Below are 24,067 nucleotides of genomic sequence, written 5' to 3' on the forward strand. Positions count from 1 at the left end.
CAATGTTACGTATCAATATTCTTCGTATTCCGTGCAATCTTTTCTTCCTTCCTCTCTCTTTTTATATCATAGAGTTTAGTTTAAAATGGAAGAGATCCTGATGACTTGAATTGTTGTTAAAAGTTAATAATCTTCCATTCTTTCTCTCTCTTTTATTACTTTTATATATCATAGAATTTAGTTTAAAATGGAAGAGATACGAAGATCCTGAGCTCGAGTTGTTGATGAAAGTTAATAATTTTCTTCCATCCTTCCTCTTTTTTTTATTTCGAACTTTTATATATAGAGTTATACATAGTTTAAAATGGAAGAGGAATAGAAAGGAATCCTGATGACTTGAGTTGTTGTTGAAAGTTAATAATTTTTTTCCATCCTTCCTCTCTCTTTTTATTTCCAACTTTTATACATACAGTTTAGTTTAAAATGGAAGAGATAGAAAGAGATCCTGATGACTTGAATTGTTGTTAAAAGTTAATAATTTTCTTCCATTCTTTCTCTCTCTTTTTATTTCCAACTTTTATATATCATAGAGTTTAGTTTAAAATGGAAGAGGAATAGGAAAGAATCCTGATGATTTGAGTTGTTGTTGAAAGTTAATAATTTTCTTTCATCCTTTCTCTCTCTTTTTATTTCGAACATTTATATATCATAGAGTTTAAATGGAAGAGGAATAGGAAGGAATCCTGATGTTGTTGTTGAAACTTAATAATTTTCTTCCATTTTTCCTCTCTCTTTTTATTTCGAACTTTTATATATCATTTAGTTTAAAATGGAAGAGATAGAAAGGAACTCTGATGATTTGAGTTGTTGTTGAAAGTTAATTGTAATAATTTTCTTCCTCTCACTTTTTATTTCCAATTTTTATATATCATAGAGTTTAGTTTAAAATGGAAGAGATCCTGATGACTTGAATTGTTGTTGAAAGTTAATAATTTTCTTCCATTCTTTCTCTCTCTTTTTATTTCCAACTTTTATACATAGAGTTATACATGAAGTTTAATTTAAAATAGAAGAGATAGAAAAAAATCCTGATGACTTGAGTTGAGAAAATGGGAGAGGAATAGGAAGAAATCCTGACGGTTTGTGTGGAACGTAATATTTTTTCATTAATGAACGAGTTGTTGTTGAAAGTTAATAATTTTCTTCCATTTGTTGTGGAACACCATCGCGCAATGGTTTACTCAATTTCTTTTTCTCTCCGCCTTTGAAAAAAGGAAGAAAGGAGAGAGTAAGATGGCAAAGTGGTTGCCACGACTCGTGCCGATATTACCCGGTCCCGAAACGAGGGCCGTAATCTCGGTTATGACTCGCCGTCCCGATAAAAGTAGCAACCTATCTCCGTATCGATTTGCAACTTGGGTCCACGATTTATGAGGTGGAATCTTTCGGCTGGTGAAATCGGTGCTTCGTCTTCCGTCCAACTTCTTTCGACCACGGTGGCTTCCTCTCCGTGTTTGCCGACACCGACGTGTTTCGGGACGAATCGAGTCCGGTTTCGAGTACGCGTCGTTCAATTACCTCGCGCACTCGTAAAATCTGCTCGATCGGCCGATAATTCAGCCCCACTTCGAAAACCGGGGCCAAAGAAAAAAGAAAAGATTCGAGGCTTCGTGGCTTCTCGTTCGCAAAAATATAAGTAAAACTCGCTATAGTACTCTTATTTGCAACGAAATTTAACCAAACATTTCGAATTATCTATCGAATTCTATTTGTTCGTTAAACGATCCTCGTTAAATGATCATCTTTCAAAAAATCTTGTGGAGACTAAAAAATTCTTGACTCGACCCGGCTTGACCCCGATATTTTCTGGCCGGTAGCTTCGAGACCGGAGGATGATTCAATCGGGCCGATTCGCGTATTTTCTTCCCGCCCACGATCGATCGTTATCGATCCATCGACAGAGAGAGAGAGAAGAAGGCGAACGAAACGAGAGGCAACGAGATCCGAGATCGTGGCGCGATGATGATCGACTCCGTTCCGAAAGATGATTCAGGCAAATCGATCTGCCGCGCGGCCCCTCTTTCCTTTCGTCAGCTACATAATGTTCCGCCCACGAAGCATCGTGTCGTGGAAGAGGAGGAAAAAAAGAAGAAGAAAAGAGACGGGAAAGGGACGCGCCCTGACATCGAACCGGTAGCATCGATCTTGTTCAGAGAAATCCTTCTCCCGAATGGAACGAAAAATATAAATATACAAAATTCCTTCCGTAATTAAGTAATAATCAAATAATTTTTTATAACTTCGTTTCAATATCATATCGTCTCCTTGGAAAATTGCAATCGGTGAAAATATCTCGTCTCTCGTAACTTTCATCTTATGATTCGTATCTCGAGCCCACCGACGACGATCATCATCCCTTCCTCGAGTCGCAGAGCAGCAGAAGCGCGCGCGATGAAAACCATCCATCGCCATATTTCTTCTTGCCTTAGCTTTATCGAGGGGAATGCGAGGTGATGGGGTTGCAGCGGGGTTGGCCGTGCTATTGAATTCATCGCGTGTACGCATTGTCGACAAGATATACGAAGCTCGGGGTTACGGGTTAAGTGGAGGCCGGTACCTCCGGTAAATAAGTCTCTCCCTCCCTCCCTCCCCTTGTATATATATATATATATATATTCGCGCGCCTTGTCCTGGCCGCGGTTACGCGTGTGGAAAGTGGCAGCATAGGCCAGGCCAGGCCGCTTTCGCAGGGCAATTTATAATCGTACCGGGTTCAATGGAACCCGGCCGTGTGGGACGGCCGAGAACAAAGGGACACCCCGTGGAAGCTCTCGAGGTGGCTCTCGAGGTAGGTCCTCCCCTCCCTCCTCTCCTCCTCCTACGACCATCGCCTCGCGTTCGTAAGGCGAGCTTAATCGATGATTAGTTGCTCCAACGCCCCTTTTCGTTCCTTCCTTCCTTCCTTTGGCAGAGGTTACTCGGTTATTTCAAACGAAGCAGAAAGGAAGAGGATATAAAGAGGAGACACACAGGTGGAGGATTCATCTCGAAATGGAGAGAAATTTTTCGATCGAACTCGTTTCTAATTTATCGAATTATTTTTCTCGAATTAATTCGTGAGAAAGAATCGTTTCGATCCGCGAATTTTGCTCTCGATCGGCCGGCTACGCCCAGTCGAATAAAAAAAGAGAGAAAAGGAGAAGAAAAGAAAATCCGCTTCATTAACGCCGCTGACTTTTGGACAAAGGATCGAACAAGGCCGGGTTAACGTTGGCCCTCGCCAAGAAAAAGGGGATCCACTCCGTGCGTGGACATTGTTTGTACGTGAGTTACAGGAACGAGAGGCACAAAGCGCCGGTTCCAACCGACCTATGACCTCGCCTCTAATGAGCGGCAAAGCACGGCTATTGTGGCCAAGCCCTCTTCCCCACCGCGCCTCGTGCGTTCCTCTCCTCCGAGTCTCACCCTTTCGAGATTATTTCGAAGGTACACACGACTTCCTTTCCAACCAAATATCTCCTCGAATATTATTTCTATTCGAAATCAGATTTCTAGTTTTTAACAAATTTATCTCTCCTTCTTGAACCATTGCTCGAAAGGATTAAAAGAATTAATTTATACTTGGAATCATAAAATGGGATCTATCCATTTTATAAATATATTATGAGAATAAACGAACTCGAGAAATAACAAGCACATCGTCTTTCCTAATAAGGTATCTTTTTAAACTCGATCGAAATTTAAATATATAAATAATCCAGCGGAAAATTCAATGATTCGTCCCCACCCTCGGCGAAACATTGTTTCGGCCGAGCAAACAAGCGTGAAAATAACAACACGTAGATCGATGGATCGATGCACGGGACGCCGCTCGTGCATCATTACTCGGACGAAGAAGTAAGATCGACCAACAACAAGAAAACGGTATGAGAGAGAGAGAGAGAGAGGAGGCCGCGTCATTCTGAACTGGGTCGATCTCGACGGTCTATAATCCAGCAATGCCGCCGACAAATGGAGTGCTAAATAATCTCTCGACGAGAGTGGAAAAACGAGCAATAGGCGGCGCACGAGTCCCGGGGAGGAGAGTCGCTCCGGTAATAAGTCATCGGTGGAGTATCGAGGAGACGATCCTGGGACACGTATCTCTCCTCCCCGGGATCCGGTTCGTGGGGGCAATTTTTTAAATTGCCACAATTAATTCTCGAAATTACGAGCATTTTCTCTTCCAATGGACACGATTTTTCTCTCTCTCTCTTTCTCGAGTGAATCGCGTGATTCCAATATCCGAAATAATCACCGATAATCGGTGGAAAGAAATTATTTTTTTTAAACATGCATCAACCTTAAATCTTGGAAAGAAGAATTTGTTTGAAGAAGAATGTGCCATCAAGTGGGAGTAACTCGATTTTGAAGACCAACTCTTTCCACTCTTTAATAAAAATATATTATCGAACGAGCAAAAGATTCGAAAATACATTTATTTGGCTATTCATCGCCACAGAAGAAAACACGTCCCACGATTTCTGGATATTCTTCCCAAAAATTATTTTTTGGGAAGAGAAGATAAGAATATTCCAAATAAATAAATCCTCGGTTAAAACCGAGGGAAGACGAGATTTAAGGCAAAGAAAATTTTCCTTCCAGGCGGGAAGAGGCCTGCGAGGCTCGCGTCGGTTCCCCGAAAGGGCCGCGAGCCGGAGGGAAAAAAGGAGAGAAGAAAGGGGGAAGCGAAATCCCGAGGCAAAGCTTCTTCGGCCGTTCTTGTCGGCCAGCCAGACAGCAGCAAAGGGGAACACCCTGTACATGCCAACGACATTCCCCAAGTGCAGCGTGCAGTTTTTCGCGGCTACCAGCGCAGACCCTGACGAGAGAGTGACTCACGTTGCAAGGGCGAACACGCACGTGCCCCTCTCCTCTCTCTCTCTCTCGCGCGCACGATCATTCTGTACAGGGTGTTTGTCGCGAATCGATCGCGCTTGGGGTGCAAGGATTCGAGAATTAGGAAGAGGGTGTTTTTGAAATTCGTTTTTTTGAGGAAGGAGAGGATTAATAAATTGAGAGAACGAAAGGTGAATTGGAAATTTGTTCGAAGACGTTGTAATTTGAAGAGGGAAGTATTGGACGAGGGATAGAAAAAGCGGATCGATGGGGAAAAATATGAATTATTTAGAGAGGAGGATTACGCGTTTCGGTAAAATGTTTCGAAAAAATGGTGGTGCACCTGTTCAATCAATCAAGCACCGAAATTGTCCAAATTGGAGTATAAAATATGTTGAATACGCTGTCGATGCGCTTCCTTGTAATTTTAAATCGGACGTTTCTTTTTTTTTTTTTGGTTTAACCAGTCCATCACGATGCATAAAGAAGTGAAAAAAAAATAATATTATACGACGGCCGGATCTTAATGATCTCGAGAGAGATACGAGACCAAAAAATACCTTACGAGCAACATGGAAAATAATTAAAGTTCGTTGTATCTCAATTACCTTAAAAGAAAATAAAGGGAAAAAAAGCAAAATAATAAAACCGTTTTCGGATCAAAACAAATCGAACCTCTTCTTTGACTTGGATTTTTTTCCTTGCCTCTACTTTTTCGCGATTATCCGAAATTATTTCAAAATACGCAAACTTGGAGAAGAAGAAGAAGAAAAGTCTAACGGGTCGAAACAACTGGATATCACGCCACCCAGTATAAAACGCACTCGAATTCGTGTGTACACGTATATATACTCGGGAGCATGTTGCTTGGGAGGACGGGTTCGTCAGTGTGCAAAAGCGGATCGAAGATCGAACGATCTTCACGAGCGAGGAGAAGAAGAAGAGGAAGAAGAAGAAGAGAAAGAAGAAGAAGAAGAAGAAGAAGAAGACAAACTAAGACGACTACGAGGGCGAATGGGACGAGATCCTCCCTGCCGGGGGAGGGGGAGGGACAGAAAAGAAGAGGAGAGAAGCGCGAGATTTATTTGCCCGAATTTCGACTGGCGGCCGATGCCGTGCCCGCTTCCAAGGAATGCATTTCGCATTCGGGGTCTTCCACGGAATATGTTCTGCAAAGGGGTTGGAGGTTTCTGCTTCGATCGGCTGAACCAGTCACCGAGGTTTGTTATTGTTTTCGGGGGCCGTTCTTGCGCCGTCTCCCGCTAGTCGATCGTGTCGGCTTCCAGGATCTCGCAGATTCCCTCCTTCCTTTTTTTCCCTCCTTCTCTCGCGAGCAACCTAGTCCATCGTTCTTCGTCTCCGCGTGAAACCAGTAGCTGTTGGCGCAGGCTTATTCGGATGACGTATGGGCCACGATACGCAGCGACGTAATTAGTATTCCATCCAACGAGATCTTCAAGCCGTGTATCCCCCCCTGGAAAACCAGTTGGAAATACGCGAAACACGTATTCCATTCGTTCCAGCCTGGGGAACACTTCTCGCTTTCGTGTCATTTTAATCGAATCCGATTAAAACCGTCTATTGCGTTGCATTACGTCTGAATATACCTCGACTCGAGTGACAACTTTCGATATTCGATTCTCGAAACGATCGGCAAAAGCCTCATCTTTATTACTTTTCCAATAAGACATCATGGACATGATCGAATCGAAGGTTCGAATCTTCGAAATTCTGATTCGTTTCGAAAAGTTTCGTTATCCTCCCACGAAAGGTGTTTTCGATTAATCGAAGAGAGAGGTGCATTGTATCGGTGATGTATCGATCCCCTCCCCCTCGAATCGGCGCTATTAGGCCGTTGCCATCGCGGTTTTTATCCACCAACTCGGGAGGATTCCACGGGGCGGTGCGCCCGCGATCCGTGTCCCGTAAACGATGGCATGCGCAGCGTTTAACTAATGTGTCCGAGGGGCCGGTCCAAAGATCCAATTGATCGTGGGGAGAGTTAGAGATTTATGTCGACGAATGATTCACGGCGTGATTTACAGCGGATTCTCGCATACTGATTGACCATTTATTCCCTTTATTTAAGGGTGAAATCTTCGATTCTTTCGCCAAAAGTGTTTTGAAGGAAGAGAAGGAGATACATATAAAACACTTCCTGGTACTATCGAGAAGAAGAAAACAGTGACTCGAAGCTACTTAAGAAGATTTATGATCGTGATAGTCTTTCGTCGAGTATGAGTTAATCATTCTGTATTGTTTCAATTTTTTTTTGTTATTATTAGCAAGGAAGGTTGGACCTTGAAGAATGTAAAAATAAAACGTATCGTTTCTTTTCTCCTTGCCTTGAAACATTTATTTAACTCTCTTCGATTTTTAATTTATCAATTTATCGATAGATAAATTGCTTCAACGATTCATCAATACACGACAAACGGAATCGTTTATGAAATATTTTCCACGAGTGAAAGATCCTGACACGAAAAATCGAGAGAAGTTCGTGTTTTCTGTCGGCTTTCTGAGCTTCTCCGTTCCGAAAGTCCCGCGGGACCGTTCTCCCTCCTTTCCCCTCTCCTCTCTTCCCTCTCCTCCCATCCCGATTCCGTGGCCTCGATCACGAAGGCAGGGCACGCGTCTCGGCCCGCCGTAGAATGTCGTCGTAACGAGGTGTTCCATCCCCCTTCCTTCCCGTCCCCTCCCGGGGGGGAACGAAACCGAGGGATGTGGAGGGGACAGATTTCTCCCGTCCTTCGTGTCTGGTTCGTGTCCAGAGGAAGATCCCTTTGCAAGAAGGAGAGGAAAAGGAGGGGGCGGGGGACGTTTAAATTAGGCAGGGAATCCCGTGGAATCCGCGAAAGAAACCGGAGAGGGGGGGCCGGCATTCCGTGAGGTTTTGATACGCCTTCGGGGCTATTGGTCGTCGGGGGTACCATTAGCCCTTATGCGGTGGGAATGACTCCTTGGGGCCTGCCCGAACCGGTCAGCCTTCGCGCGGTGGGTCGTAAACGGTTGCACGCTCTAAATCCTATATTTAATCGCCTCCCCTCTGCCTCTGATCGACGGGGTCGCCGATCCGAATTTTCGAAAAACTTGCCCTTTTGTTCCCTCGTCGTCGTGGGTGGACGACGTTTTGTTATACGAAATGGGGTTACGTTTGATAAATTGGAGAAAGGGGAGAGAGAAGGATTGTAAAATCTTCGTTTCGATTGTTACATAAGTTTGTATAAATATGAAACGTTTGGGCGTTTTCAGAGTCTGGCCACAGGTTGGACAGCGGCTCCCCGTTCTGGAGGATTCAGCTCGATCAGGATCTTCTGGACACCATCAGCGCGATATATCCGGAGTGGTTTAAGGTAAGCCGAAAGATCGTGCTTTCCTGTGGCCCTCGATCGAGCGTCCTTGAACTATATAACGCTTCCCCCCCTCTTCCTCCGTGCAGGACTATACCAACACCCGAGCCTCGACTTCCTCCTCGTCGAGTACTTCCGGTGAACTACAGTTGAACACCGAGGGCATCGTGGCGGCCGACACCAGCGCCGTTCTCGAGCACAAGGCCGTCAAAGGTGATACCAAGTCCAAGTCCAAGGCGAAGAAGGTGGACTGCTTAAAGGAGAAGGAAAGGGACAGGAAGGAGGGCAGGCGAGAATCCAAAGACGAGAGGTGATTATTTATTTATAAATCGATGACCGCCCATCCGATTGATTTTCGTATCTGTTCCACAGTCGAGAAAAAATACAATCGTATCGATAAATTAATTAATTTCTCTAAGTTCATTCTAATTAATTTTCGCATAAGAGTTAATATCTCTCTCTCTCTTTCTCTCTCTCGTCGGTAACAATTTTATCAAAGGGTTGACATTCCTCTTATCTTATCGTTTTATAAGAATAGTTTTACGGTGTCCAACGGTTCGAGATTATCCTCGCGTTGGACACGCCGCGAGATCGATGTTAAATATCGCCGCTTATCAACCCCGATAAATCATCTCGAGAAACGTGAGAATATAGTGGCCACGAGAGGATTCGCGGCAGTAAACGTAAATAACGGTTAATAAAGGGTGGAGATAGCGCGGGTCGTAACAAAGTTGCCGGAGAATTCGAAATTACCTCCGCGTACGTGTCCCCCCGATAAACTTTAATTGGCTACTTTTGTTACGCCGTGTGAATCCGTGAGAAAAATCGGCACGGGCGCGGATACACGCTTGTCACCGACCCTCTTTATATAAATTAAACGACGATCCTTGTTCACGCGATCTTTTGGGGAGTTGCGGTTGCGTGCCGATTTTTCTCTCGACAGAGGGAGGAAGAAGGAGGAATTTATGGTGGAAATTTTGTTGGATAGCGTTGAATCGATACGCGATTTTTTTAAATTTTTACCAAACGAGAGAGAAACGATTAAGGAAAAATTGAAATACTGATGTAGAGATTTGTACAACGAGAGGATAAATTAACTCGAAAATATGACGTTTCTAAAAATTATGAAAAACAGTTGGAAATTGAACAACGAAGAATAACCTACGCCGATAATATCTCTTTCCAAGAGAATTATTCTAGAGATGAATCGATTTCTAAAACGATTCTTATCTACAACGAACATTTCTTCGAAACGGATAATCATTGAAAACGAGTTGAAACGAAACCTTCGCCTCGCCTAATGAGAAAAACGACGATAATCTATTAGAAGAAAGAGAGAGAGAGATATATATATCCCTCGAACGATTTCTTGCCGAGAAGGGGTCAGTCGCTCGGCGATCGTCGCGAGGGAGGGGAGGGAGGAGAAGGAGAAGAGCGAGTTTTCGTCGCTTTCTGATGAAAACGTTCCACTCGATTCCGTTCGAGTGTCGATTGATCCGTCATTCCTTCATCATCGGCAAAAAACGCGAGGGGATGGGAGGGAGGATGATCGAGCCCAGCCTCGATTGACACTCGTTTTGCCGGCCTCTTGTTCGCCCCTCTCCCTCTCCCTCCTCCTCAACCCGGAGGATTCGACGTATCGACGTATCGACGTATGAAAGATTAATTCACAAAACGGCACGTTTTGCTCGTTTCTCGGACCCGCAGGGACGCTGGAAACGGTAAGAAAGGGACGAAGCCCTCGCCGCAGCAGGATAAAGCGGCGGACGTGGCAGGAAGGAAGGCTGCGGGTGTTCCAGGATCGGGCGCGGAGATGGCCGAGGGTAATCAGTCGCCGCCGAAGGCGGAGGTCGACGACTCGTCCCTTCAACACGCCATGGATCGCAACAAGGAATGTGAGTACATTTACATTTTATTGCTCCCTTTTTGCGCGCTCCCCGTTGCCCTTGTCGCCGCGCTTTACGACCCTTAAAACGAGAACGCCGCGGCTCTCTAAGCCCCCGTCCCTCCACCGCTTCTTGCCGTCGACGAGCGATTTTCCCCCAACGATCCGCGCCGCCTCCGCCTCGCTCTCCGTTTTTATCCTTTGGAGGCGGCCGATCTGATGCCAATGTAATCCGCGATCCCTCTGTAATCGTCCATCGATCGTAACGGAAGATCGACGCACGGCTGAATTTTATCGGCCTCCTAACGATATTGTATATAAACTCGTCGCGAATTAACGTTTTTCGTGCCTACCGAAACTATCGAGGGAACCAGGTGTCTTTGTTTCTACTTTTTTTTTCTTCTTAATGAGAATCCTCTCCTTTCGACGAATATTAATAAATACGTGAAACTATGTATGTAGACAATTGTAAAAATTGAATTGAAAATACGTATCACTCTTAAATCGTCGATCGATCGTAATGGAAGATTAACGTATGGCTACCAATGAATTTTATTCGGCCTCCATACCGAATATTGTATATAAACTCGCCGCGAATTAACGTTTTTCGTGCCTACCGAAACTATCGAGGGAATGTGTTTCTGTTTCTACTTTTTTTCCCTTCTTAATGAGGATCCTCTCCTTTCGAGTTCATTTGATGAATATTAATAAATACATGAAACTATGTATGTAGATAATTGTAAAAATTGAATTGAAAATACATATCACTCTTAAATCGTCGATCGATCGTAACGGAAGATTGACGTATGGCTACCAATGAATTTTATCGGCCTCCGTGCCCAACGATATTGTATATAACCGCGCCGCGAATTAACGTTTTTCATGCCTACCGAAACTATCGAGGGAACCAGGTGTCTTTGTTTCTACTTTTTTTTCCCTTCTTAATGAGGATCCTCTCCTTTCGACGAATATTAATAAATACGTGAAACTATGTATGTAGATAATAGTAAAAATTGAATTGAAAATACGTATGACTCTTAAATCGTCGATCGATCGTAACGAAAGATCAATGCATGGCTACCAATGAATTTTATCGGCCTCCGTGCCCAACGATATTGTATATAACCTCGCCGCGAATTAATGTTTTTCGTGCCTATCAAAACTATCGAGAGAACTATCGAAGTATCCCTGTTTCTACTTTTTTTCCCCTTCTTAATGAGGATCCTCTCCTTTCGACGTAGATAATTATAAGAATTGAATTAAAAATACGTATGGCTCTTAAAAGAATCGCGATTGTAATTTTGATTCCCGTGTCTTATTTCTAAATTTCGAAACGATTATATATTGGAAAAGATTTATTATAAACGTAGTTAAATTTGAAATTCTTTCGTTACGAATCCGTCTAAATTAGAGCTAAATTAAAAACACGGCCGGATGAGAAATGGTCTGTTGACAAGGAATGGCGTTAAAAATATCAGTTAAAGCTTCCCGTTGCATCGCGGGCACGTACACGCCCCCGATCAATCTCTCGACTTCCAGCGTGCTGCGCGGAGGAGGAAGTGGCGGTCTCGATGTCCGGAATAACCGATGAAAACGCCTAACGGTCCCCCGTGCGACGACGTTCGTTTCCGATCGGTGTCTCGAGTCCTCGGTTATTATGCGTGGCAGCCCGTAACTGTGCTGCGTCCGACACACTCGAGGTTCCAGTTATCCTCCTAGTAACCCTCGAATCGGCCATTTCTGCAAATTATAATCCAATCTTGTTAGATATAACTTTACATACGATTCGTTTCTCCAATTTTGGAATTTATATATAAATGGAATTGGAAGTGAAGCTTGAAATTCTTTACATTTCTTTTGATAATATACTAATTAATAAAATTCTTATCCAAACTGCGGTCGTTTGAAATATCATTCGAAAAGAGAATTTTTCCTTATTTCAACTATAAGAAAGAGATGGACGCCACGAGTTGAACGATCGTTGTAAGATCGTGGAACAATGGTCGGCGATAATTCATCGAGGATGCACGCAACGAGAGGAGACAAGTGAAGAACGTAGCCGAAAATTGATTTCACCGGCCGGCAAACGAGCCGCTACTACTTTTTTTTTTCTTTCTTATTTCTTGCAGCACGCGAGCGATTCGACGGGATCGATCGACGTATAAATACGTCGAGGCGGAGACGCGACCCCCGCGGCGCGTTTGTTCCGTTCGTTGATTCGTTCTTCCCTCCCTCTTCCCGCAACGCGTAACAACGGTTAAGTAGAAAATGGTGGCCTCGTCACTTTGTCGCCTTTCTTCCGCGATTACTTTTTGTGCGACCGAATCCATAACAACAAACTTACACGTGGCGTCCATCTTTATTTTCTTCCATCTTCCAAGAAACCGAGCTAATATACCTAACGCTGAATCACGTTTTGAAGGAGATATAAAAACCAAGCCAAGCTTATGAAGAATGCCCGATTTTAAATTCTCACTTTATTCGTAATTTAAACTACGTGCATAAACTGTGGATAAGAGATCGAGGAGATTTTTTTTTTTATTTTTCGAAAGAATAATTCCGTGGCCAGAAGAACAGAAAACTATCTACTTAACCCTATCGCCTTCCGCGTTAACATTTCATTCACTTTTACCCCCCTCCCTTCACGCACTACACACACGCGCACATACACACTACACATCGCGAACTCTTTCATTCTTCTCTCTCTCTCTCGAATTCTCGCCCCCTCGATCGGGGATAAAATCGGCGCTATGCGGAGTATCCAGAACACGGCGTTTCCCGGCGGTGAAAACTTGCTCCCCGGTGGGCAGCTGCCCCCGTAATTCCAGCCTCGCTATTCAGCAGGAGGAGAGGCACGAGTCGTACACCTGTACGTGTGTACGTGTAGTAGGTACACGGTCAGATCCGCTCCAACTCGTGGTTGGATAAGGTAAAGGGGGAGTAAAGGGATCGCGCGCGAGAATATTCGCGTGGACAGGTAGGTGTACGCGGTGTATAAATATATACGGGGGACAGGAGGCGTGCCTATTTATAACGGTGATATCATCGACGATTACCTACGCTTTCGCGTGGACAATCGTAAATTCTGTTGGCAGGAAGGGTGCGGGCCGATTTGAGATCGAGTATCTTTCTCTCTCTTCCTCGTGAATCTAAGTTGTCCCTGTTTCTCCGCGAGAACGCCATTATTTTGTATCCTTGCGGCTGGACCCGGGCGAGACTCAAAAAAGACTTGGAGAGACGAGCTCGATCAACCGGCGTGTAATTCAAGATCGTTTCGATGGGTGGATAGGGACCTCGAGGAACGTGGGCACGGTGGGGGATGTTAACGTAATAAGATTAGTATATAATATAATGTAAAATGTATAAAATAATATGTTAACGTGTAAAATTTACCTCGATCGCGTTCCACAGCCGACGACGGAATGACTCAGGCGACCGTGATTCTCACGCTATTGCTCGACTTTTGTCTCGTTCTTAACACGTGTTGTGTTTACGTTACGCGTTTCGTGGAAATATTGGCATATATTTTGATTTTTTCGGGTCTCGACGAAATTGTTGCGAACGACGTGTTGTTATTATCGGAGAGTTTAACACGTGTTACAAAGTTTCGTATTATATATTATTTTCGTTCGAAAATTAATTTATTTATTAAGCTTGTTCTCGATCCAAGTTTATTTTATTATTAAAATATGAAATTTCTCCTCTTTTTCCCTCCGCTAATAACCACAACTGCGGTGTTCTGACAGGACGGTAAGAGGCTCGTTACGACATTTTATCGCGTATGCCAAACATTGTGCCCATACGGTGCAATAATTTCGACATTCCACGGTGTGGGGAACACGTTTCTTCCAAAAGAGAGAGAGAGAGAAAGAAAGAAAAAGGAAAGAATTTCATCTCGAGGCGCCTCGACTCGACTTGCCTCGAGATTCCACGCGGTGATCGAAAAATCCTTAAAATTCCGTGGCGAGGATCGTCTAACCGATTCGAACGATCCCGTGTTATCCGCGATTGAGACATTCGGAAATCGGTAATTTAAATAATCGAGCGACACGATCGCGAGTCGTAATTATCGGTCGAAGGGGGTACGAAAGGGGTCAACGAAATTCGAGAAGGAACGGAGGAGGAGGAGGAGGAGGAAGGTCCATAAAGATGCGCGGCCAGAGTTTCGTAATGGAAAATTATGTCAAAATTATACGGGCGGCATGGGCCCGAGAAAAGACCTCGTTTCCAGCCGGTGGCGAGCCGATAACCTCGAGACTCTCCTCCGCGGACGAAGGAGCCGCTTAATGAGACATCTTCATTAATGAAACGTCCCACGCGACGAGCCTTATTTTCCATTATAACAGCGGTCCAGCTTGTTTTTGTCTTTGCCCGCTCACATGCGAGGAAAAGAAGAACTCGTGGCGGCCAACATTTTCACCGCTCCTCCAAACGTATTTCGTAATGGCCGGCTAATTGGACCCGCCGTCGATTAAACCGATATCTCCTCGTTTCCTAACATGAAACCATCTTGTACCGGCGAAAATATTCCAATATCGTTCATTTCGAACAGGATTTTGATTGAAAGTTTGTATGAAAAATCCAATAATAGAACGTTTGTCTCTTTTTTCTTAGAGTTGGTTCGATCTTTATAAATTAATTAAATAAGAAGCAGAATCGTAAATTTCTTGATTCCTCGTGTCTAATGTAATCCCTCGAAGTGAAATTCTAAGTTCAAGTTCGAAAAGGGCGCGAATTATTCGGCGGGTAATCGGAGAGGAGGCGCGTTAACTCTTGACCACGCTCACCGATGGAAGCGACTCGGTCGTTGACGATTTCACTTAGGACACTTCTCTCGAATGGAAATTCTGTGCGTGCAACCAATTCTCGAAATTTCAATCGTTAAATGAGAAGAAAATTGTTGGTATCAATGTTGAAGAAATAATCGATATCGTCGAATTAATATTCCCATGGCTACTATATCCTTGGCAATACAATATTCGTATATATTCTCACACGATCTGTGCAACTAATCCTTCTCCCTTGGCATTCTCGCCGAGCAACTTTTTGATAAAATTATCCAACGTGAAAAGTGGAGCGCGTTACACGTGTACAACTCGAACTTTACTCGAATTTTAACGAGTCCCCCTCTTAACTTATCGCCACTCCATTTCGAGACGGTTGATTTACCACGCGCCGCCGCGAAAGATCCTTGATTCTCTAAAAAAGATCCTTCCATTCGATCAGCAGAAAAGACGACGACGATACCAGGAGGAGGGGAGGCTCCCTTAATCCCACACGTGTCGGGCATAAATTGGGGCGGCGATCGATTTCGCGGATCGGAGAAATAGTTGCGCTCTATCTAATTTATCGCGTGTCGGCCGCGTGCACTCTCGAATTAACTTGGAACTCGAACAGAGATAACCAATCGGTTGAGCGGCCGCAATTCATACGATAGCGCGAAAAATAAATGGGGAAAAATCGGAGGCGGACACGTACAGGGTGGGCCACTTCGAACGGACTCTTTTATTATATTCGATCGGATTTTAAATAGATTCGAAATAAGTTTCGATGTTTTTTACCTCCTGTTTTATTTAATACATCGATATATTCAATATTTTGCACATCAGTGTATATATTTATTCGAAAACAATATTCGTCCAATTCTTTGATTTCGTTTCGAACCTTCGAACTTGCACCAACGAGATAATTCTTTCAGTCTCGAATCCATAAAGCGTTTAGAATCGTTTAAAATCATTTCTTCTCATCCGAGTTGCAGAGTTACCTTTTCTCTCGATACAATATATATATATATATAAAATAGTAATAAAAATTTCCATCCAATTGCTATCCATTCTTATCGTCCGAAAACGAAAGATTAATCGATTCGACCGCGTATACGCGAGTCGCCGGCTGTGATATCGGCGCGGGCCGCTTTCCATCGGTTTCGTAACATCAGCGTTTTGATAATATTACGCCGATTTTTCACGCCTGCCACCTCGAGGGATCGATCCCCGCGTCATACTTATAAATAAATCGCGCGCGTTATCGTTGCATATTCATACCCATCGACGTGGCTCCGGGTCCACCGTGGGCGAACCGGATCGAGATATGTCGAATCGGAGCCACGGCTGAAAGTATCGCATTGAAATCGCCGCGTGTATATACATATATATATATGTATATACGTATATATACACACGCCTCGTCACCGTTAAAAATCCTTGCGACCGAGGCGAGTGCGCGTGCATTCGTGGCGAGAAAGAAAAAAGAAAGGAAGGGAAAAGAAGAGGAAAAGAGAGGCGCAAACACCTAGCGATGCTTACGCGCACGGCCCACGCACGTAACACGGTGTTTTATAATGGACCGGCGACGAGCCACGTGCCAATCCACCGACAATCGCGCCGACTATTTTCTCTCCTCGACTTTCCTACGATTCTTGGAGAGGGTAAGAGGATGGTGGAGGTGGAGATGATGGGACGTCGTACGGCGTCGTCCACGGCGTGGGAGTGGACAGTTGCGAAAGATTCGAATCTTTCTTAACATTGAAACTGTTACGGTTTATTTTACACGGGCTTGTAACACTCGTTTCTAACACTGTGTAATCGCACTTGTTTCGAAACGATTTGGCAGTTTGGATAGTTTCGTCCGTTTTGTCGAGTAATTGAAAATTGGAAAGTGAAACTTTCGTGCTCGTACTCGGATTCGAAAGTATCGAAAACTTGATCTCGTTCCTGTGTAATACTAGTTGATACTAGTAGCAAGATATTTCGTAATTTTCAATCTCGATGATTCGAAAAATGAGCAAGATCCATCGGTTGTTCGAACATATTCGCGATAAAATTCGTTTAAAAACTTTCTTAAACTCCTCTGATGTATCAATTTGTACGTTTTGATAAACGATATCGACCGGATTTCTTCGTTAACTGACGTCGGACTACGGAGAACTCCAACCGTGAACTCGGTTTATACGGAACGAGCTGTTTGTAATTCATACGTGCGGTTAGACACTTTGATCGATTTGCTGAACGTTATTACGTAAATTAACATATTGATTTTGAAACAAATCCTGTCTTATTTAGTTTAAAATTAAACTTGAAACTTTGTTTTAACATCGATATATATATAATTTTCCATCTAAATAAGTTGAATATCTTCGTCCACTTTCCCTCTCTCTCTCTCTCTCTTTCTCCGCATCTCTCTCCGAACCGACTTAAGTAATAATAGATTAGAATCGGACAAGCGGGAGGAATTCGTGCATCGAAAGGAGGCGCGTTGAATTGAAATTCAGCAGCCGGTGCGACGTGTGAACACATTGACACGGGAGGAAGGAAGTGACGATCGTTGGTATTCATCAAGGCTGGCCGATCGGGCTGGGATATCTTCGAGAGAGCCAAAGAACTCCCGTGACCGAGTGTTGACCACTTAGCTTCGCTTAGAATCATTTCTCAGACCGACGAACTGAACCGTCTCTTCCTTCCTTCTTAATTTCGAGACAGATTCTCTCGTTCCAGAATAATTCCAACGGATTGTCGACAATCATTCCATATTATCCACTTTTATTAATAAAAAGTTTCCAAGAACAGGAAATGGAATGCACGAAAATAATAATCGTAGATCAAATGGGATCGCGTAACGTTCGATGCAATTTCTCTGTGTCCCCGGAGAGAGATCTCTCACGGCTCGGTTTCGTCACGTGTCATGCGAGGAGAGAGAGAGAGAGAGAGGGGTAGAAAGGCCGGACGCGGGACAATTCCACGGCCCACGCGTCATTGTGGTCGCGGCAAATCGGTCGGCCACCTGGCCCGACGCAGCATGTCACGGAGCCGCGCGCTGGCCTTCTCTTTTTCCTCTCGTCGTCTCTGTTACACCGCTCGACCGTGCCGACTTCCATCGCCGCTGTTATTAGACGTTATCGTAACTCCTGAACACCTGACGAGGACTGGCTACCTGGAAATATTGTCATTCCCAACGCGAGCCCCGTAACGAGCCGCCTATCCTTCTAACCGGCGCGGATTCATCTCTCGCAAGGATCTCTTTTATTCGATTTTATCGTGATATATATATATATATATATATACATATAGAGAGAGAGAGAGAGAAAGGAAGAGGCGAAATGCCGCTATCTGGCTACGAAGAAGATGAATTTTGCTTCCGATTTTATAAACATATAAATTCATTTTAAAAATTCAAGCCACGAATGCAAGATTATTATTATTCTTTTTATCCAAATTCGATGCATGAGAAAAATAATTACTTGTTAAAATGAGCAACTATTCATATCATACGTAGTATCAAAAAAATTGAATTGAAATTACTATCGATAATAACCTTGCCTCTCAGTCATCCGCATTCCATTTCTTTTTTCTCTTTTATATAGTTACCTACGAGAATGAAACCGAAACCATTCGTCCTTAGTTTCTATAATAGATCGATTACAAAGTCGGGGGGCAAACTCCGCCGAGGTGTCTTCTACGAAGTGGAAAAATTTCGCGATCAAACTGTTCAAGGTCTCAACACACCGTGAAATACTTCATAATTGACCGTATACGGCCAGCTTCCCTTAGTGGGCCAGAGAGAGGCGATCCAAGGATCACGCGTCGATCCATAATCGAGCGCGGATCCGCTGTTTCCGGGCTTCGAGACACGCGGAAGCGCGGTAGGCCGCATCACGAGTATGGCCATATGGAGGAGGGGGGAGGAGGAAACAAAAGGCATTGATCCTGAGCGCGCTCCTGCTTTTTTAATTCCTCGAAGCCGTTCCGCTCGTCGAGCCCCGGCTTTTAAACACCCGGCCATTATAGATCTTCCAGATAAAATCTCGTGTAATTCCTTCAACGAAGAAATTGACCGGTTCGCGTTCGACGAGCGGATGCCGAACCGGATGCCATCCAGTGTCCAGGAGATCTTCGCGCGCGCTACGATCGAAATTTCGCCATGATCGATTCCTCTTGGAGCCGATTCCTCCAGTGGATATCGTCGTTCTACTCTTACGAACTACTAAATCCTTCGACTTGGATCCTCTCCAACTGCTGTCTACTTTTTTTTTTTCTGGTAAAAAAGTCGTCTCTTAATTTATGGATTTGTAACACGTTTAGGTTTGATTAAATTAAAAGGAACCATCTTCTCATTGTATCCTCCTTAAACAGAATATTTAAAGAGATTAGTTTGGGATCAAGGCGTATATATATTTGTTTCGATTAAGGATTGTTAAAAAAGTGTAAGAGTATTCTTTTGATCTTTACTTCTAGTGGCAGAAATAACGAGACGATATTTGTTTAAATGCCATTCGACGAATCTTCTCGTGTAATGGATCCCTGTTACGAAATCTCTCGAATCGTGGAGACCTTTGATCGGGTATATCCTTCCTCTCTCCGCGATAATCCTGTTTCTGTGTAACAGGAATAATGGGTTTGAGCTGTGCGGTATGCGGTAAATTGAGATTGCGACAATTACTACCGCTGTTGTGCTGGCTGATTCTAGGCGAGCGTTATTACGACAAGTTAAAATTGAGAATTGAGAATGCTCGAGTCTCCATTCTTCTCCATCGTAGCGCAAAGGTGTGGAGAAATTCATCGATCAATCTAAAATACAACGTATATTCGTCACAATACAAATTGAAACTGATGTATGTACGATTATGTACAATATTTTTGTTGGCACTAGATATTCTTGGAATATAGCCGACAAACAAAGCTCACGTTTATTGATTCACATTATCGAAGGACACTGTCCACGTTATACGAATCCATTATCTCTCGATAACACAATTCATTTGATATCAATGTAAATGCAAGTCGAAATGATATAACAAAAATCGAGTTTCATTAGCCACGAATCAATCTATATCCAAGCTAATTTAATTGTTCTCCATAAATTTTCAATGATGAAAATAAGATCCATGCTTTTAATCCTTTCCCAAATTTCGCGTTGAAAAGAAGAAAGGACGAAAGAAAGGGAAAACGCGCGTTAAATCGCGTCACGTTGCTGGGCGGTTGCGAGCGTCTCCCGCGTCGGCCCACAATTTCCCACATTAGCGGCGTAATGATGGCCGCCCGAGGCTCGTCCCCGAATCGCAACGTTGTTATTACCATTTCATTACCTCGCGGCGAAAAGGCGGCGAACGACGCGTAAATTACGCCGCGTGACATAAAGTACGGCCAATTTGCCCGGACCTCCACTAGCGCGTACGCACACACACATATATATAGAGGAGGGGAGCGCGATTTTTCTCGATCGCCGCGATTAAAACTGGAAAGCGGTATTCGACAGCCGTGGCTCTTCTCGAAACGGGCGAGCACGAGAGGCTGGCCTCGTCGCAAGAACAGGCGCACCGAAAAGTAATTATCCTCCCCCTCCTCTGTCTCGCCTGCCCGTCGTAATTGCCTCGAAAGGGCCCGTCCGCTTTCTTAAAACTCTTGGACCATTTTCTTCCCCTTCGTTTTATTCCTGTTTCGCCTCGCTTTCTCGGTGCTTGCACGAGAGGAAAAAGGAGGAGGAAGAAGAGCCTCTCCTCGCGTAATCTCTCGTACGAAACGGTGTATCGTGTGTATCGTTGCACAACAAGAGAGGGAGGGAAAAGGGAGGGTTCGTTTCGATCGAGTACAAATTGCTAATTACCTAATTAGACCCAGTGACCCGGTATGCCGACCACCCGGCTACGCCTGCCTCTCTCGTTTCAATTTCAAAAGATCGTGCAATTTTCTTCGTCCTCTAATAGTCTCATTTGGTCTCGAGTCTCGAACCGAGAAGAAATCGTGGTTCGAGCGATTCTTTTGCATGTCTCGCAGTTTTGAAATACGAATACAATATTGTTCAGATTCAAGTTTTAATTGATACATTAGCATCGTTTACACGAATTTCATATATTTTTCTTCACTTTCGTAGAGATAAAAAGTTAAACTTGAGAGTAATTAAACCTTTAACAAATGATACATATGTCATCGAAAGAAATTTAATAGAAGGAAAAAGAAAGAAGAAATTAGACAGATTTAAGTGAATACTTAAAAAATATCTTTTTGCACCTGCGTTTAACCATAGCGTTTAACCAACGCTGAATCGCATTCGTTAAGGTCGATTTAACTGTAATATCAGCCTTTAATCTCAGCCTTAACCCGTTCGTGAATTACCATTAATCGAAGCTGTTTAATTTCACGGTATGAAGATTGCAGAAACGTTGTATATTGCTCTTCGACCATCCTCCTTTCGCGTTAATTATGCCAACGGTTATGATCGGGCCAGAAACCTCGTCGTCGAATTATTGTTCCTCCGTTTCTTTGCTTTGTTAAAAATAGCTCGCAAGCACTGTTTATTAGGGAAACCGGAGAAGCAACGTCTGTTCAAAGTGAATCGGTTGCTTTATGGACAATTGCCCGATCGCGTGACAATGTGAATATCTCTTCGAAACGAATTCGAGATCCTCTCTGCATCACGGAATTACAATCTTCCTTATTGTAATATCACTTTATTTCTTTATTAAAAACTGGGGGAAGCTCTGAAGATCTCAGAAATTGACTTCTGAAATTGAATGAATTAATCTATTGATCACGATCGTAATTTAAAAAAGATATTTCCATATACTTAGAGAAATAAATATTTTCACGAAGAATAAAAAAAGAAATACTTCGATGTCTCCTCGAAATTTCATCGAGGCATAACATCATAAACGATTAATTAATCGAGAATTGTTTTAATTCGATGCCTCTTCGAGTTCGTTCTCCGTTTTCAAACTGCGTTTTCGAATCGCGGACGAGAGATTATCGCGCTCTCTCGATTGTCTCGATTTCTGTCGTGGATTTCACTTGGTCGAAACGGGATTTAACGTATCTCGGTGTCACGCACCTATTAGCCGCCCCGGAATTGTAATTGCTTTGACGAGAGTGAAAGGTGGAACGACGGGGTTTTATTGTGACAGCGATTCGGTAAGGCGGTCGAACTTCGAAACGAACGAGCGCCGCGAAATTGCGAAATTCTTTTTCCAAGGAATCGTTCCTCGATCCTTCTTTTTTTTCTTTACAAAATTTAAATCTCGCCAAGAAATACTTCGTCGAGGATTTCGATTTGAAGTCTTCGATTGAATCTTTTTGAATTATTCGAGCGAAGAAAAATTTGCATCGAATCGGTGATCAAATTAATTAAAACTTCACGTGTCTCGCGCGATAATATAAAATATTATCGCGTGTAATGGATGTATATAAATGTATGTAAGCGCGATAAAGTTCTATTACTGTCCGTTGAAAGTCTTGGCACCAATCAACCGCGAATAAGAAGGCTCTCTCCCCCTTGCGTATATGCAAAAATATTTTTCAAGTTACACACATATGTACACCGATATGTATATATTTTTGTCTAGTCAAACCTGTACCAATTCATTAAAAGATAGCACTCCGTGTTCCGCAAGTCCTTTCAATAACTCGTTTCTCGAATTTTTAGTATCAGCTTGTACTTTCACGCGAACGTAACATTCCATCACGAACATTTTCATCCTATACCAATAATTATTAAAAAATCGTATTAATCTAAAAACAAAAGAAATCTTGATACTTTTGGAATTTCACTCGCTGGAGAAACAAAAGAAATCTTGATACTTTTGAAATTTCACTCATTGAAGAAACAAAAGAAATCTTGATACTTTTGGAATTTCACTCGCTAGAGAAACAAAAGAAATCTTGATACTTTTGGAATTTCACTCGCTGGAGAAACAAAAGAAATCTTGATACTTTTGGAATTTCACTCGCTGGAGAAACAAAAGAAATCTTGATACTTTTGAAATTTCACTCATTGAAGAAACAAAAGAAATCTTGATACTTTTGAAATTTCACTCGCTGGAGAAACAAAAGAAATCTTGACACTTTTGAAATTTCACTCGCTGAAGAAATATTACGTCGAAGTCTCTGAAAGATTTTCGAAAGAGGCGGTTCCTCCTCGCGTGGGAGGGAGAGAATTTCCCAGAAGGATGATTCGATCTTTTTTTTCTCGCGGGAGTATCTGTGGCCCATGTTTTCGACGGAGAGGAGAGAAAGAAAGAGAGGAGGAGGAGGAGTTGTTTACCCGAGAGGAGTGAAAAGGTGGAGTTCACGGTTCGTCAACTCGCGCGCACGCGTGTCCACGCGTGTTCAGCTATAATGATTAGGGCTGGGGCGGCCTTGAAGAGGTGTACGTAGGTGTACGGGACGCGGAAGATGGAAAAGCCGCTCTCCGAATGCCGCGTGGGCGAAATGTATCAAGGCTGACTTAGGTGAAGTCGTTCTCTGTCGACACTTGTCGCCGATTCTGACGTTTAAATAGGTGAACCGGGCTGACAAACGACCAGAGCGAATGAACTGCTTCGAAACCGTATCCTTCGAGGTCGTCGCGATCTTTTTATATGTATATAAAAGGGTACACGTTTTTAATCGTTTGTTCAACAATGTTGAATATAGATTATTATTCTTTTGATATAATCAATATCCAATAAGAATGCTCCGATTATATGTAATTAAGAATCTCGAGATGCAGGAAATTTCGAGTAAATTGAATAATAGAAAAGATGTTTGAAGAGCATCTCGTATGAAAGAAGGAAAAGGAATGAATAAAGAGAAGCAGGAAGCAAAAAGGTGAATCTCATTGCACCCTGAAAAGGATAACAGATCCTTGGATAGAAATCTGATAACGGAGCTTCATATCTCATCGCGATGGTCGACAAATTGTTCGAATGAATAATGCTACCATTTCTACCTTGTTCACCGTGTTCCATCAGCGGATCGCAATTACACACGCAGTTGGCCCAATTATTTTCACTGGAAGAAAATTGAGAGAAGAATTCTAAAGAGTTGTTCGAATCGCTTTCGATAATTGGATTGATTGTACTCTTCTCTCTGGAAAAAAAAGACAATACAAATTGTTAATTAAATGAATTAAACATATCGATGATGAACATTCGTTTTTCGAAAGACGAGGCCGTTTCGTAATCGAGATCGATGGAAAATCGTGCGGATATAATTACACGGAATGATCGGTATCACGTCGTAAACAATCATTCGAGCGAGGTGGTCGA

General features: G+C 43.2%; 1 protein-coding gene across 7 annotated transcripts in view; it reads left to right on the forward strand.

The window, feature by feature from the left end:
• The window catches only part of LOC408602 (MKL/myocardin-like protein 2), a 285,759-nt gene that overhangs the window by 198,967 nt on the left and 62,725 nt on the right, over positions 1–24,067 (forward strand). For all 7 annotated transcript variants that reach the window (XM_026444045.1, XM_026444047.1, XM_026444016.1 and 4 more), the window contains 3 exons: positions 8,071–8,171; positions 8,258–8,478; positions 9,876–10,063. In XM_026444045.1, coding sequence (XP_026299830.1) covers positions 9,982–10,063 — 82 coding nt within the window. In that variant the 5' untranslated portion in view covers positions 8,071–8,171; positions 8,258–8,478; positions 9,876–9,981. The remainder of the gene's footprint in view (positions 1–8,070; positions 8,172–8,257; positions 8,479–9,875; positions 10,064–24,067) is intronic.

Source organism: Apis mellifera, linkage group LG1 (genome assembly GCF_003254395.2).
Source record: "Apis mellifera strain DH4 linkage group LG1, Amel_HAv3.1, whole genome shotgun sequence".
NCBI lineage: Eukaryota > Metazoa > Arthropoda > Insecta > Hymenoptera > Apidae > Apis > Apis mellifera.